This window comes from Cetorhinus maximus, chromosome 9 (assembly GCF_964194155.1).
Source record: "Cetorhinus maximus chromosome 9, sCetMax3.hap1.1, whole genome shotgun sequence".
In the NCBI taxonomy this organism is placed as follows: Eukaryota; Metazoa; Chordata; class Chondrichthyes; order Lamniformes; family Cetorhinidae; genus Cetorhinus; species Cetorhinus maximus.
In genome coordinates this window covers 131,158,749-131,174,192 of record NC_135887.1, presented here as the reverse complement: position 1 = coordinate 131,174,192, position 15,444 = coordinate 131,158,749, and the positions used below count along the sequence as shown (strand labels likewise).

At 43.8% G+C, this 15,444-nt stretch overlaps 1 protein-coding gene across 1 annotated transcript in view; it reads left to right on the top strand.

Annotated features, from left to right (window-relative positions):
* Positions 1-1,419: 1,419 nt before the first annotated feature.
* The window catches only part of fshb (follicle stimulating hormone subunit beta), a 112,020-nt gene continuing 97,995 nt past the window's right edge, over positions 1,420-15,444 (top strand). The window contains exon 1 of the mRNA XM_078549542.1: positions 1,420-1,486. Within this exon, the coding sequence (XP_078405668.1) occupies positions 1,484-1,486 (3 nt within the window). The 5' untranslated portion in view covers positions 1,420-1,483. The remainder of the gene's footprint in view (positions 1,487-15,444) is intronic.

Below are 15,444 nucleotides of genomic sequence, written 5' to 3'. Positions count from 1 at the left end.
CAGTCCACCATCTACAAGGCATATGTTAGGATTGTGATGGTATACTCTCCACTTGTCTGGATGAGTGCAGCTCTAACAACACTCAAGAAGCTTGACACCATCCAGGACAAAGCAGCCCACTTGATTGGCACCCTATCCACAACATTCAACCCCTTCACCACTGATGAACAGTGTGTACCGTCTATAAGATGCACTGCAGGAACTCACCAAGCCTCCCTAGCCAGCACCTTCCAAACCCCTGACCACTACCATCTAGTGGTCAAGGGCAACAGACAGATGGGAACACCACCACCTAAAAGTACCCCTCCAAGCCACTTGCCACCCTGACTTGGAATATATCACCATTTCTTCACTGTCGCGGGGTCAAAATCCTGAAACTCCCTCCCTAACAGCACTGAGTCTGTTCCTACACCACATGGGCTGCAGTGGTTCATGAAGGCAGCTCACCACCACCTTCTCAAGGACAACTATGGATGAGCGATAAATGCTTGCCTAGCCAGCGGTGCCCACAATCCATGAACGAATAAATAAAAATCACTTGAACGTCCAAGAATGATTTGTATCCGATGGCATGTGTGGCATGATATTTGGATACCAGAATGAGTGTGCAGATGTGATTTATTACACGTGAAGCGGAAATGCATGGCGAAATTGCAATGGAGAATGGGTCTCAGGCATGCTAAGTTACTTGCCAGCACTATAACATGAAATGGTTAACGTGGCTCAAGAGAGTGAGACAACTTTTTAAATCATCAAGGCACAGACACGTGGAGTACTCCATTGGGAAACATTCTAATTAGTGAAACAAAGAAGATAGAGTTATATACAATGGTACCTATCAGCGGGATTGAAAGAGAAATTGAAGTAGAGAGCGACACAGAGTTTGGATTGGGACATCTGGGGGGAGGTGAGAAATAACACTCAGTGGGCAGAATTTTGCCCTTGATGGGCGGGTGGGCCCCACTGGCTCGGTGGCGGGCAGGCAGCCGATCGCTGCCGCCGAAACGGGCCCCGCCGCCATTTTGAGTGGGCGGGCCAATTAAGGCCCACCCAGCGTGCCACCCAATGTGCGGGGGGGTGGGGAGGGATTCCCCAACTGTCAAAGTGCGCTCTTTCGTGCATGCGCGTGAAAGAGCGTGCATCTCCCTGATGTCAGCAATGATTTGCCATGCAAGTTTGAGCCTCCTGAGGCACTACTGTTTACATGTGTTGAGACAGCTGATCCTGTGCTCGCAGACCCTTGTTGAGGGTTTTGCTTCCTGCGAGCTGAATCGATGTATCCAACCCCTCTGTTGTGTGGGGCGGCGTGCGGCTGAGGAGAGGGTTGCTGGTGCTGGCGTTGCTGCCGTTGTTGCTCCTGCTGCTCCTGGTATTGTTGTTGTTGCTGACGTTGTTCCTTTTGTTCCTCATCAGAGGTGCAAGGTTGAGCTGGGTAAGCTGCCCCCATGTTGCGGTGAAGGTTGAGAGCAGGAAAGTGCAGCTGATGGTGAGTGAAGTCTAAGGCAAGTGAAAGGACTCCCAAGTAGTTGGAAATCAAATAGTTGTAAAGCAATGCTCTCAGAAGTGCTGTGAGCACAAGCCTCTCATTTAGGCATGGCTGCAACCATTCACTTTCGTTCTTTGAAAGCTTCCCAGCCTGACAGTTTCATCGATGAAACACTCTCTGTTGTGCTCTCTCAGCTGGTTGATTTCTGTGAGTTCCATACTGTTTGGTAAACATGTGTGCTGGCTGTTAAAGCCAGAATGCTGGGTTAAATCCTCGGCTAATTGTCTTGAAATATTGTAATTAGATACCCGGCAAGTCTCTGGGGGTGGGGGTGGGGGCAGGTTCCCCAATTGCCTTCAAACCCGTTGGGTTAAACCCTTAAGTGAGCAGAATTATGTTGAGTTCCCAACCTGCACCAACTTCCGGGACTTTAACCCCAAACCGCCACCTCCCCGCCTCCCCAATAACAATCAGGGTGTGAACTCACCTACCCTTGAAAGTTAAAATTCTGCCTCATTCTGCCACTCATCTACAGGGGGAAAACATACCCCTTTGTGTTAAAATTGTGGTGCCCCCAAATGATGTGTGTGTAGGGCAGAAGATCAAAATCTGAGCAACAGAGACATTGTATGTAACATTTCTCTAACTGGATAACGGAGTTTTGAGTGTGAACCAATCATTTGTTTTACAAGGCTCAACGGTGTTTGAATTGCAGCCAAGGTATAAGGTTGGGGTCCTGGCCGACAATCAGAGTAGGAAGACACACAGGAGACTGGCCAGATGTGAGAGATGGAGTGTGTGGACGCTTAGGAGACATGGTTTCTACCCAGAGCACGACAGCGTAAGTACAACTCAACTGTGCCCTGAAACCGCTGAGCAACTACTGTGCGTATTAAATCTTACATATGCTCAGATAAAGTCATAACTTTCTGGATTCACCTCAAAACCATTGAACAGATGGACCAAAGGGATTCCAAAAAATATTTCTTACTCAACACAGAAGTCTTTATGGTTGAGAGAGGAAGAAGTGGGTGTTGTTGGTGTAAATGCGGATGTTGACAACAAATTATGTTGTTAAGGGGCAGCATGTAGACGAGAAAGGAAAGGGGCCAAGAGTAGAGGCCATGAAGTCTCAAGTGGTAATGGTGTGAGGTGGGAAGTGCAGCCCGTGCTGGGGGTGTTCTGGCTATGACCGGATAGGTATGAAAGGAATGGTGAGGGTAGTCCCCTAAGCTAATCAATAGAAGAGTGGCATTGCAGGAGGATGGTGTGGTCATACATGTCAAAAAAGTACGAAAAATGAGAAGGAGTAATTTACCAAGGCCACAGACAGAGAGGACACCATTTGTGAATTTGGTTAGGGTTGTGGGGGCAGAAACATGACTGGAGAGATTCAAGTAAAGGTTGAGGGCAAGATGGGTCTGGTAAACTACACTGCATTCAAGGAGTTAAAAGGACAATGCGAGGTTTGAGATGAAATGGCACAGAGAGATTGGTAGCCATTTTTTTTAAAGATGGTGTTGAATGGTTGATGGCAGCAGTTTTGAAAGAGAGCGCGATGGCATTCTGGATGGTGAGTGACTTACAGGGAATGCAGTAGAGGGAGTGGGAGATGAATCTTATGGATGAAATGAGATTGAAGAGGGTATAATGAGAGACAGGACAGAAAATAGAGAGAGAAACAGGTTCATCGCTAGGGCAGAGAATAGTGGCGAGTAGAAGACCAAAGGTTTGGTAATTTGAGTGGAGAGGTATAGTTGAAATTACTTGGGCGAGAGCTTTTCTTGAGATAGTGCAGAAGTAACTGAGGTTGATTAGGCAATACAGGTGATGAGAAATAAAAGAATGTGGTCATGTCTGTGATGGAGACCATGAAAGGCCTCAGTAGACAGCAATGTCAAAGAAGTGGCCATGAATTCACAGGCCAGAATTTTCCCGTCGACGATCTGGGGGCGGGGCCCACTCGCCGACGGGAAAAGACGCCGGATGACATTGGGAGGAACCCCCGACGTCATCCCAGTCCCTTTAAATTTTCAGGAAGGCGGGCGGACAGCAAAATCAGCTGTCCACCCGCCGACCTGTCAATGGCCATTGAGGCCATTGACAGGGTAATTAAAGTAATTAAAGGCCCTGCCCATCCAACCTTAAGGCTGGCGGGCAGGCCAGGAGCCCCAGCGGGCTTCTGATAAAACATGAAACCTCATCCACCGGCGGGATGAGGTTTCATGTTCATTTTTAAAAACTTTAAAAATTGTAATGTGATATTTATTAACATGTCCCATCTCGTGTGACATTGTCACATGAGGGGGACATGTTAATAATATTTTTATTTTTCTATTTTTTTAAGTTTTGTACACTGTCACTAATCTCCCTGAGACAGCATTTAGTCTCAGGGAGCAGTGCGCTCTTTCGCGTGCATGCGCATGCACGAAAGAGCTCACTTTGACAGATGGTGATTCCCATCGCATGGCGCTTCCTGTCGGGCAGGCCGCTGGGCGGGCCTTAGTTGGCCTGCCCACTCAAAATGGCGGCGGGGCCCGTTTCAGCGGCGGGGGTTGGCTGTTCGCCCGCCGCCAAGCCGGTGGTGCCCGCACGCCCACCAAGGGCAAAATTCTGCCCCCAGTTTTACCTATAGATTTAGGGAGGAGAGGAGGTCTGTGAATTCAGACAGCAAGGGAAGCTTAAAAATGTAAAGCTTAAAATTGCTGTGGATGAAAGGTCACTCAGTACAGAGGCTGAGGGTGGAAATGAAGCTGGTACCCCAGGGAGCAAGGCAGGATTGAACATGGAGTTCATACTGAAAGTATTCTAAAGATCTTATATTCAATTAGATGTGCAGCTTGTGGGAACATGTCATTGTACTTTGTTGAGAGGATAGATAGGTCGTTGAGAAGATTGGGAACACCACCACCTGCAAATTCCCCTCCAAGCCAGACACCATCCTGACTTAGAATTATATCGCTGTTTCTTCTCTGTTGCTGGGTCAAAATCCTGAAACTCCCTCCCTAACAGCCATATGGGTGCACCCATACCACATGGACGGCAACAGTTTAAGAAGGTGGCTCACCACCACCTTCTCAAGGGCAATTAGGGATGGGTAATAAATGTTGGCCCAGCCAGTGACACCCACACCCTGTGAAAGAATAAAACAAAAAGACTGGTGCAATCTTTTAGGATTATACTTATTATTTTAAAATCAATCTAACATTCTCAAAGTGACTTTCTTTTTGAGACCGTGCAGTACATTATGTTTCTCATGTTAAAACCTACAACCTACATTACGCCTGGATTCGTCAGAGGCAAAATTCGATTGGATATATAAACTCAGAAGAAACATCTGTTCTCTGGTAAGAGAAAATAAATAATGATCAATGTTTATCATTACTATTACTGCATGCACATTCCATGAACCCACACCCGCTGACATTGAGCGTCTCTATTTTATTGTTTACGCACTGATACACGTGACTCAGCTGTGAAATGTAGCATATATGTATATATAAGTATAACAAGTGCGGATGAGAGAAATTGTGAAGATGACGTGAGGTGAAGTGGGTGGCATAAATAGTTTACAAGTGAGCCCAGCGATGATGACAACATTTCGCTCAATGGAGCTGTGAACTTCAAATTGAGAAATCAGTTTTTAAATGAGCCGATAACTGAATGCTGCAGACATTGAAACAGCCACTAGACCATGTTGGCAGATAGAACTGAATCGGCTGTCTTAAGAATTTCATGATTGTGTAACTGCCGCAAAACTTACAGTAGAAAGCTTTATTGGAAAAATTACGTTCCCTCAGAAAAGCAGCTGGAGATGTTTTTCAAGGTTATATTTTGCAACTTATGACTGGATTGTAGACAAAAACTTTAAAGTGAAGTTTGACATTTTTACTAAAGTGACTATTCTGAAAAACCTATAACGAAGACTATGTTAGATATGTAGATTTGGTATTGAAATATTTTGTGATTTCAACAGTATCCATAAAATTAAAATGTTAGCTAGCTAGGTTCACCATGAAAAAAATGTAAGGAATACAAATTACTCCCATTGCAAATTTCAAGGTATTTTTCAACGGGATGAGGAATGCGCTGCTGGCTTATTCCTGGTTACAAAGCAATCTTGGAAATCCTAACATGGTTGGGGGCCTCAGGAAGAACGATGGCATATTTCCATCCAGCTCAATATCAAGTTCAGGATTTATAGCCTTAAGGTTGAACTCAATAAGTCTCACTGAATAATTAATTTACATTTTGACAACTGGTCACTTCTCACTGGAAACTAATGCCACAATTTTGGAATGTTGAAAATTGTGCGTTTTGAAACAGGTGCACTTGGCCCTGTACCGAGAGCAGTAGGTTTAAATCGAATTCTGCACTACTATTTTGAATAAATAACAAGTATGAACATATGTGTAACACACTTGTATGGGGATGGGGTTGGGGGGGTGGGGGGGTGGGTGGGAGGTCAAAAAATCCAGCCAGGATTTACTATTCAGCGGAGAGTAAAAGGTTGAAGTTCTCCATAAAGGGGATCTTCATTGGTGCACTGAACGTGCTTAAAGAATTGAATATAGATAGGAAGGACCACAAACGCAGGTACAATGATTTCTGAGGTTCCACGCCATCATTACTTCTGGACCTGTGCTGCCTCTGCTTCAGAACACAGAATTCCGCTGCGTGTTGCATTATGGTCTATACATAGAAACTGATCCAAAAAATAAAGTGTTGTGACAGAAAAGTCAACTAATAATAACGGCACAGTTGGAAAATGTAGTTAACGGTGCCCTTTTTGATGCTGAAAAATTGGACACTCTTTTGGAAGTGCACCAAAAACAACAGCCCTATTTGGGGTGGAGACCCACACTCTAATAAAAAAGCCCCAGCACCAGCTGCATGGAAACAAAGTCAATACAGTCGCCTACCTACAAATGAGGAAGTCATTTACTGCCATCAAGGTAGAAATGTACTCCACAGTTTCCTTTTTAGTTTTGAGGCTGTCAACCATGGCACACTCTAAATTGGAAATTCTTACCTCACTTTGTGATATACTATTTCAAACACTGTTCAAAACCATTTTTCTTTTGCGTTTACTCCTGCATTGTGCCTAATGGTATGGCACAATTTCACAAGAGCAATTGAAGATCAGAAAGCAATTTCTGACAGATTTAAACTGAAGTATTTCTCTGCTGTGAGGAGTTTCTCACGGTGTTCATCTTCCGCGGATAGAGGGGATATCAGTATTCTCTTTAAGAGCCATCCACTTAGTGTTTCTTCTTCTTCAAATAACTCAGGCACTGTGGACTGCTACACAATAAAGGAATGTGGCTGTTTCCTGGATCAAGAGATTTGATATGCGTGATGATGTTTCTGTGGACAGAAACCTGAATATTTGCCTGAACACTCTTCTCTTGTTGAAAGTCACGGGGTTCACCTGAAGACTACCGATGCCCAGTGGAAACTATGCTGTCTAGTGAAAACTGATGCTTTCTTGCTGCCAAAAACAGTGAAGAATGTGGTACCTCTTGCAAACCTAACAGTTGTCGGTTGTTTGATTTGTGTGCACACGGTAGACTGCAAGGTGCAGATGTCCACCGAGGGCAACCTAGGACAATGCAATAGCATGAAAGCTTCCATGAAAAGCGCAACGAAAATCTTGACTACCATGAAATGAGCAGATTCTGATCCAAGGTCTGTGTACAGACCTATCTGCGTTTTTGGTTCTCCCTATATTCAATTCCTTAAGCACATTCAGTACCCCTAAAAAGAAAGCCAATCTTTCAAAGATGCCACATCAAAATCAGTAATAAGCAAGTATGACAAAGATAAGTATTTAGAAGTTTTCCCAACTTATAAGCAAAGTTTAAGGTCATAAACACAACAGCAGTTAAAATTTCATGATCAAATGTAAGAAGTTATGTTTCTTAATTTCTTCCAACATTCAAGCAGCCCATTACAATCAAATATGAAAGGACAGACTATCTGTTTTGTGCAAAATCAGGGAACTGCACTTGAAACTCTGCTGCTTGGGTTACATCTCAAGTTTCTGCTAACAGTGCACTTACAAAATTACAGATCTGAAATCTTCCATGAACTAGTGCACTTAGGCAGTATATTAGAATGCAATTATTTCCCTTCTTACCCACTAAAAACTATTTCTTGATATACTTAAGGGTGGTAGCCCAATGCAGCTTCATTACTACAGCCAAAAGTGGGTTCGTTACCAAAAATAAGCATTTTTAACCAAAATGCATCCCTGTAACTTGATTTAAAATCAGAGAATTACGTTTTTAAAAAACTACACTGAACTATATTTATAGTTTGGGCACTGGGTCAGGACCTGGAATTCATCCAGGTGTCAAGTTCCTGAACCCAATTCGAAAATCCAGCCCAGGTGAGTCTCTCCACTCACTGTAATACTAAATGTTTGACAAAGTGAGCATTTTCAGTTAAGTGTACTGTCCTACATCCAGATCACCGTCCAAGGGCCCAAACACTCCTTTCAAGTGAAGCAGCATTTCACTTGCATTTCCCCTAACTTAGTCTACTGCATTCGTTGCTCCCAATGCGGTCTCCTCCACATTGGAGAAACCAAAGGCAAACTGGGCGACCGCTTTGCAGAACACCTGCGGTCTGTCCGCAAGAATGACCCAAACCTCCCTGTCGCTTGCCATTTTAACACTCCACCCTGTTCTCTTGCCCACATGTCTGTCCTTGGCTTGCTGCATTGTTCCAGTGAAGCCCAACGCAAACTGGACGAACAGCACCTCATCTTCCGACTAGGCACTTTACAGCCTTCCGGGCTGAATATTGAATTCAACAACTTTAGATCTTAAACTCCGCCCCCCCACCCCTCCCCCCATCCCCACCCCGTTTCTCCCCCCTCCCTTTTTTTTCCCAATAATTTATATAGATTCTTCTTTTCCCACCTATTTCCATTATTTTTAAATCTAAAACTAAAACCTTGTTAATCTTTCCACCCCACCCCACTAGAGCTGTACCTTGAGTGCCCTGTCTTCCATTCTTAATTAGCACCTTTTTTAGACAATATCACCACCTTCAACACCTCTTTGATCCTTTTGTCTGTAACATCTTTTGATTATCTGCTCCTATCACTGCTTGCTTATCTCCACAATCACCACACCCTCAACTTCTCTCTCTCCTCCCGCCCCCCCCAACTTAAACCAGCTTATATTTCATCTTTCTCCTAACTATGCTTCAGTTCTGCCAAAGGGTCATGAAGACTCGAAACATTGACTGATTTCTTCTCCACCGATGCTGCCAGACCTGCTGAGTTTTTCCAGATAATTCTGTTTTTGTTTTCTTATCCACTGCTATTGTCCAAAAATAAGTATTTAGAGGTTTGCCCACTTATAAGCAATGTTTAAGGTCATAAACACAGCAACAGTTAAAATTTCATGAAACAATGTTAAAAGTTATATTTCCAATAGCCCTCCAAATCGGTCTCTTGTTAAAGTGAATTTAAACCTAAATCCAAGACAGTACAGGCGTTCATTGGAATGTTCCAACAATTTTACCCTGAGCAACAGTTTGCTCCCTAACAAAAACAGAAAATGCTGGAAAAACTCAGCAGGTCTGACGGCACCTGTGGAGAGAAAAACAAAGTTAACGCTTCGAGTCTGTATGACCCTTTTTTCCCTCTCCCGACCTGCTGAGTTTATCCAGCGTTTTCTGTTTTTGTTTCAGATTTCCAGCATCTGCAGCGCTTTGCTTTTAGTCTATTCCCTATATTTAACTACACCAGGGGATGATGATTGGATCACATTACAGTTCTGAGTTCAGTAGTCAGGTTGATCGAACATTCCAATCCCAATCCATGTTAAAATTTGGTACATTTTATACCTTTCCCTTAATCCAGCTGCAAGATGGTTAGCATTCCTCTAAATTACGCGATTAAGTGAAAATTAAAAACAACTGTATAAAAGGAGAAACTAACATAACACCAATACCTTATTAATAACTCAGTTCATAATCTGAATTTCTCATCAATGAGCTCTTTTCCAGATCGCTAACAAGATCACTGGAACTCCTTGGGCAGCATTTTACTGAAAGGGAGGATGTTCCAATGCCAGGGTCCAATTTGGATCATGTGGCCAGACGGGGTGTGCGATGGGACATGATTGCCAATGATCCCATTAATGGCCAGTAGGCGTAGGAGCCAGCCAGTGACAGGAGGAGGTCCCAGCAGCTGAAACGTAGGCGCTATCTTTAAAGGAAAGGCAGCAATCGTAACTAATGGCATCACACATGGAGGCAACTGGAAGGATGGCTAAACAAGGGAGATTGTGAAGGAATGGCTGCAATTAGAGGAAGGTGTGTCCAAAGCTCACTGTGAAGCACTTTCGAGCTTGGGTGAAGAGAGTTAGTTTGCTTTCTACTTTTGTCGGCTAGTTTGTCTCTCATTTGCAGCCGACGCAGCTGGCTAGCAGCAATGTAAAAAAGAGAGCCAAATATGTAAGTCTCTCCCTGTCTGTGCACAGTCTCTCCATTGGAAAGCCCTCAGCTGCACCTCCCCATGGCGACACATGGAAACTGGATACTTCGGTGGCCCAGTTTAAAGCTTCAGAGGAACTTGGAGGAGGTTTGTCCCGCAGACATGCAGTGTGCAGGCCCACCGGCATGTGGACATGCCCCGGCATCCATGATCCAAACTCCCAGCTACAGGGCAAATATCTCCACTCACTGCCTGTGGATACCTGCGGAGAGTTGAAGACTAAGGGGGTAAACCCTGACAAAAAAATCTGGAGTGGAGCCCAAGGCGGACTGATGTCTAAATATATCATCTTTCTGGTAACTTCTGCAACCAAGCTCGTGCCAAACATAGTGCTTTGCATTCCTTTGGACTCAATCAGGGAAGTCGAAAGGGAGACCCTGAAGTTTGGGTAATCTGAGGTCTTCATAAATTTTGCACTGGTTTGTGTCTTAGAGAGAACACTCCAGCTTTGCGGCAGAGCATTAACACCACACAGGAGACAGGCTTAACACAGAGATAAAAACAAAAAGCTAAAAGCTACTGCGGATGCTGGAAATCCAAAACAAAAACAGAATTACCTGGAAAAACTCAGCAGGTCTGGCAGCATCGGTGGAGAAGAAATCAGTTAACGTTTCGAGCCTTCACGGCCCTTCGGCAGAACTGAAGCATAGTTAGGAGAGGGGTGAAATATAAGCTGGTTTAAGGTGGGGGGGGGCGGGGGGGGTGGGGGGGAGAGAGAAGTTGAGGGTGGGGTGATTGTGGAGATAAGCAAGCAGTGATAGGAGCAGATAATCAAAAGATGTCACAGACAAAAGGATCAAAGAGGTGTTGAAGGTGGTGATATTTGTCTAAGAAAAGTGCTAATTAAGAATGGAAGACAGGATATTCAAAGCACAGCTCTAGTGGGGGTGGGGTGGAAAAGACTAACAAGGTTTTAGTTTTAGATTTAAAAATAATGGAAATAGGTGGGGAAAGAAGAATCTATATAAATTATTGAAAAAAAAAGGGGGGGGGGGGAGAAACGGGGTGGGGATGGGGGGAGGGGGAGTTTAAGATCTAAAGTTGTTGAATTCAATATTCAGCCCGGAAGGCTGTAAAGTGCCTAGTCGGAAGATGAGGTGCTGTTCCTCCAGTTTGCTTTGGGCTTCACTGGAACAATGCAGCAAGCCAAGGACAGACATGTGGGCAAAAGAACAGGGTGGAGTGTTAAAATGGCAAGCGACAGGGAGGTTTGGGTCTTTCTTGCGGACAGACCGCAGGTGTTCTGCAAAACGGTCGCCCAGTTTGCGTTTGGTCTCTCCAATGTAGAGGAGACCGCATTGGGAGCAACGAATGCAGTAGACTAAGTTAGGGGAAATGCAAGTGAAATGCTGCTTCACTTGAAAGGAGTGTTTGGGCCCTTGGACGGTGAGGAGAGAGGAAGTGAAGGTGCAGGTGTTGCATCTTCTGTGTGGGCATGGGGAGGTGCCATAGGTGGGGGTTGAGGAGTAGGGGGTGATGGAGGAGTGGACCAGGGTGTCCCGGAGGGAACGATCCCTACGGAATGCCGTCAGGGGAGGTGAAGGGAAGATGTGTTTGGTGGTGGCATCATGCTGGAGTTGGCGGAAATGGCGGAGGATGATCCTTTGAATGCGGAGGCTGGTGGGGTGATAAGTGAGGACAAGGGGGACCCTATCATGTTTCTGGGAAGGAGGAGAAGGCGTGAGGGAGGATGCGCGGGATATGGGCCGGACACGGTTGAGGGCCCTGTCAACGACCGTGGATGGAAAACCTCGGTTAAGGAAGAAGGAGGACATATCAGAGGAGCTGTTTTTGAAGGTAGCGTCATCAGAACAGATGCGACGGAGGCGAAGGAACTGGGAGAATGGGATGGAGTCTTTACAGAGTTGACCACCACAGTGCAAACCATCATTTTACAAGATGGAAGGTTGCCACAGAGAAAGGATGGCTCCAAGGTTTAGTGGTGCCTCCTTGGAGGGTCTTCTTAAGGCGGGAAGAGCACGGAGAAGTGCTCATTTCTGGAGGAGGAGGAGGAGGAGGAGGAGGCGGGCAAGCCTCACCAATACGGCACGGCTGGAGGTCACAGAGGAAGTCAGCGGCTGCAGGGTGATTGCACAAACATGGGTGCAATGCTGCCGGTGATTCAATAACCTGGTTCAGTCTGGCAAGGTATTGGAATTCACAATAGCAAGCTTGTAGCCCTGGATATCACAAAGGCGCCAATGAAATGTGAGAGACAGTTGTTGACCTATGCATCAGGCATGACCAGGCACCAACATCCACAGCGAAATGCGTAGCAGCCACACAGAGTGTTAATCGCTGCGTTGCCAACACTAAATGGCCACTCAAAAATCCTAAGAATCATAAGAAACAGGGGCAGGAATAAGCCAATCAGCCCATTGAGCCTACTCAGCCATTCAATAAGATCGTGGCTGATCTGTTTGCAGTCTTAACTCCACTTTCTTGCATCAGGCCTCCCAGTGGCACAATATAGGTCACTGGCACAGGCTGACGAGCGAAGCTGAGCTATGTGAGCTGAGTGACATTGTCTTGCGTTTGCAGAAGCGAGCGTACAATGGCAGGCCCGAGCTTTAAAATAATTGCAACTTATTGCTTCGAGACCTGTGTAACCCTTCCCTCTCTCTGTGGCATAACCCAATACCAGCTTTCTTAATTTCCCTGCTGAGTTTGTATACTTGCAGAAATGGAAACATTGTCAATATTGATATTCAACACATTTTCTAAATGTCTGTTTCCGTTTAAATGAAACCCAGTAGCGTTATCTGGTTTCTGCATTTTTTGAACACCTTGCAAGCAAAATATTTTCTGCAATGGCTTTTGCAGAAATTTATTCCAATTCTTGCAGGAAATATAATTTTACATTTAAAAAAAAAAGAAAAGTTCAGTAAATGTCTCGGTCTAGATATATTGTCATTATTCACAGCACAAACTCTCAAAGTCACGAGGCAAGCAAATGAAAATGGGAAAACATTACACTGGTGTAATTTAACCCAGATTTTAACCCAGAGCATGTGGGCCAATGTTAAATGCACTCATTGGCCTAGATTTCATTCCAGGATATTTTAAGTTCTTAGCCTTATTTAAATTTGACTGGTGGGTTTTCCATAAGATTTGGCCATAGTTACAAGGGGGCCAAGGAGGGGAAATAAATATTCCAATGTACACAACATCTCGAAAAGATAGGCAAAATGGAAAAGGAGGAGGAGTAGCCCTGACAATAAAGGACGACATAAGGACGCTCATAAGAAAGATCATGGCTCAGATCAGGGAGTATAATGAATATGGGTGGAGATTAGAAATACCAAATGCTGGTGAAAGTAGCTTGTAGGCCTTCTGTCAGTAGTTATGCCTTTGGATAGAACATTAAACAAGAAATAACTGGAGCTTCTCAGAAAGGCAACGTCGTAATTATGAGGGACTTCATTTTCTTCATGCATGTTGGGAAAATCAAATGAACAGATGTCATCTGGACGATGACTTTGTAGAATGCTTTCGCGATTGCATTTTAGAACAATCCATGGTAGAACCAATTAGAGGGGCAAAGCTATTTTTGTAATGAGGCAAGGTTAATTAATAATCTCATAGTTAAAGAGACCCTGGGAAAAAGTGAATGTAATACAACTGAATTCCATATTAAGTTTGAGAGCAATGTACTCAAGTCCAAAACAAGAACCTTAAAAGTCAATTACATAGGTTGAGGGGAGACCTGGATATGGTTGATTCGGTAAATAGACTAAAATGGGTAAATAAACAGTGGGAAACATTTAAAAAAAAATTCAAAATGATTCAAGAATCAAAGAGCTTGATTTTCAATCGAGGTCAGGAACCCAACTCCTGGATAATTTCTGGATCCAGACACCATGTTGCATCTGTGTCGCTCACCTGATGCCACCTTCAAATGTAGATATTCTAATTGGACCAGCGGCAAGCTTGGCATCCAATTAGTGGCATCCAATTAGTGGCATCCAATTAGAGACGTCAGGCTCTGCCAGGAGGTGGAAGCTGCCTGCAGAGTGCAATCAAAGGCAGGCAGAAGCCATGACAGGGCCTGCCGCTAACTTGCGGAAGAGAGAAGGCGGAATATCGGAGGTCCAGCAACCTCACTGCATGGAGAGGTGGCCAAACGCCCAACTGCACAGTTGGGCACAGGGAATATATAATGTAAAATATGTTGTGATTGGAAAGCACTTTGAAACAAATGATCGGATCATTTCCTAAAAAAGAATTAATAGTACATTGAAGTAGCTCCCAATAAAATTGCAAAAATAAACTACCAAGACAATACAGGATAAATCCCAAGGTTTGCAGCACAGGAGGAGGCCATCATGACTGCCAGTTTTTTGCTAGTGCAATCCAAAGCTAATTGCACTATTAAGCTCTCTCCATGTAGCCCTGTGTAGAACCATAATCATGATTATGTTACATCAAAAAAATGTTAACTGTAAAACCATTTTTAAAATGCACGTATATATGTCGTCTTCCTAATTAAAGGTGACAATGACTTAATAATACTGGTTTCTCAACTAATTCCGTTATTAACGCTGCCTGTTACTCGAATATGATCGCTCGGGAGGAGTCCCACCTATGCAATACCTTTCAACAATACAGGATCTCTCTGTAAAGCAACAATCAAAATTTTCCATTCACATCACTTAAACAAGTGCCTTCAAGTTTCTTACAATGGTTGTGGCACCAACATCATTTCTGAGATCGGTTATGGCTCGTAAAGCATGTCACCCTTGCCAAAATGGGTTGCCTTAAGGTGTAAGGTGCTAGAAATGACGTGCATCATAAAATGCACAATGTAGGTTTTTCAAGCATCCATTCTTTTCAAAATTGCCGAAATCATCTGAAATATTTATACTGCCATTCTGACACCAATTTTGCCAGTTTGTTTTTCAGTTAAATAATATCTGCACCTCTTTGTCAGAGAGGTATGTGCTGACTTTGTGTGACTTCTGCGTGAACTTTTCTTGAAAAACTTTTCTTGCTACTAACAGCAACAACAGCCACAAAAAGGGGTTCTATTTTTGCACTCTAGCAAATATTTGAGAAGCTTTGTTGCCAAGTACTTTCTTTTTCCTGCCATAGTTGCCAAAACTGGAGAAAATATTAGGTTCTAATGGTTTGCAAACACTTAGGCATAGAATAGCAATTGCACAGAAACTTAATCCTGCTTCAACATTTGTCAGACATTTTCTTAGAAAAATGAAACGTTTGATTATTTTGGCACTTAAAAACCAATGTTCATTAGGGACTGAAAAACTACACTTTTTCTAAATAGCCAAATAATTGTTACTTTATAAGACATTTAAAATGCAAAACTGACCTGGTCTTCCAATAACACATTTCATTATTTTAAGTTAATAGATAATATCGACTTAACTCCGCCATCTGAAGCAAAACACATTTGTGATTGTCCCTGTGATTTAGTGATTTTTGACTT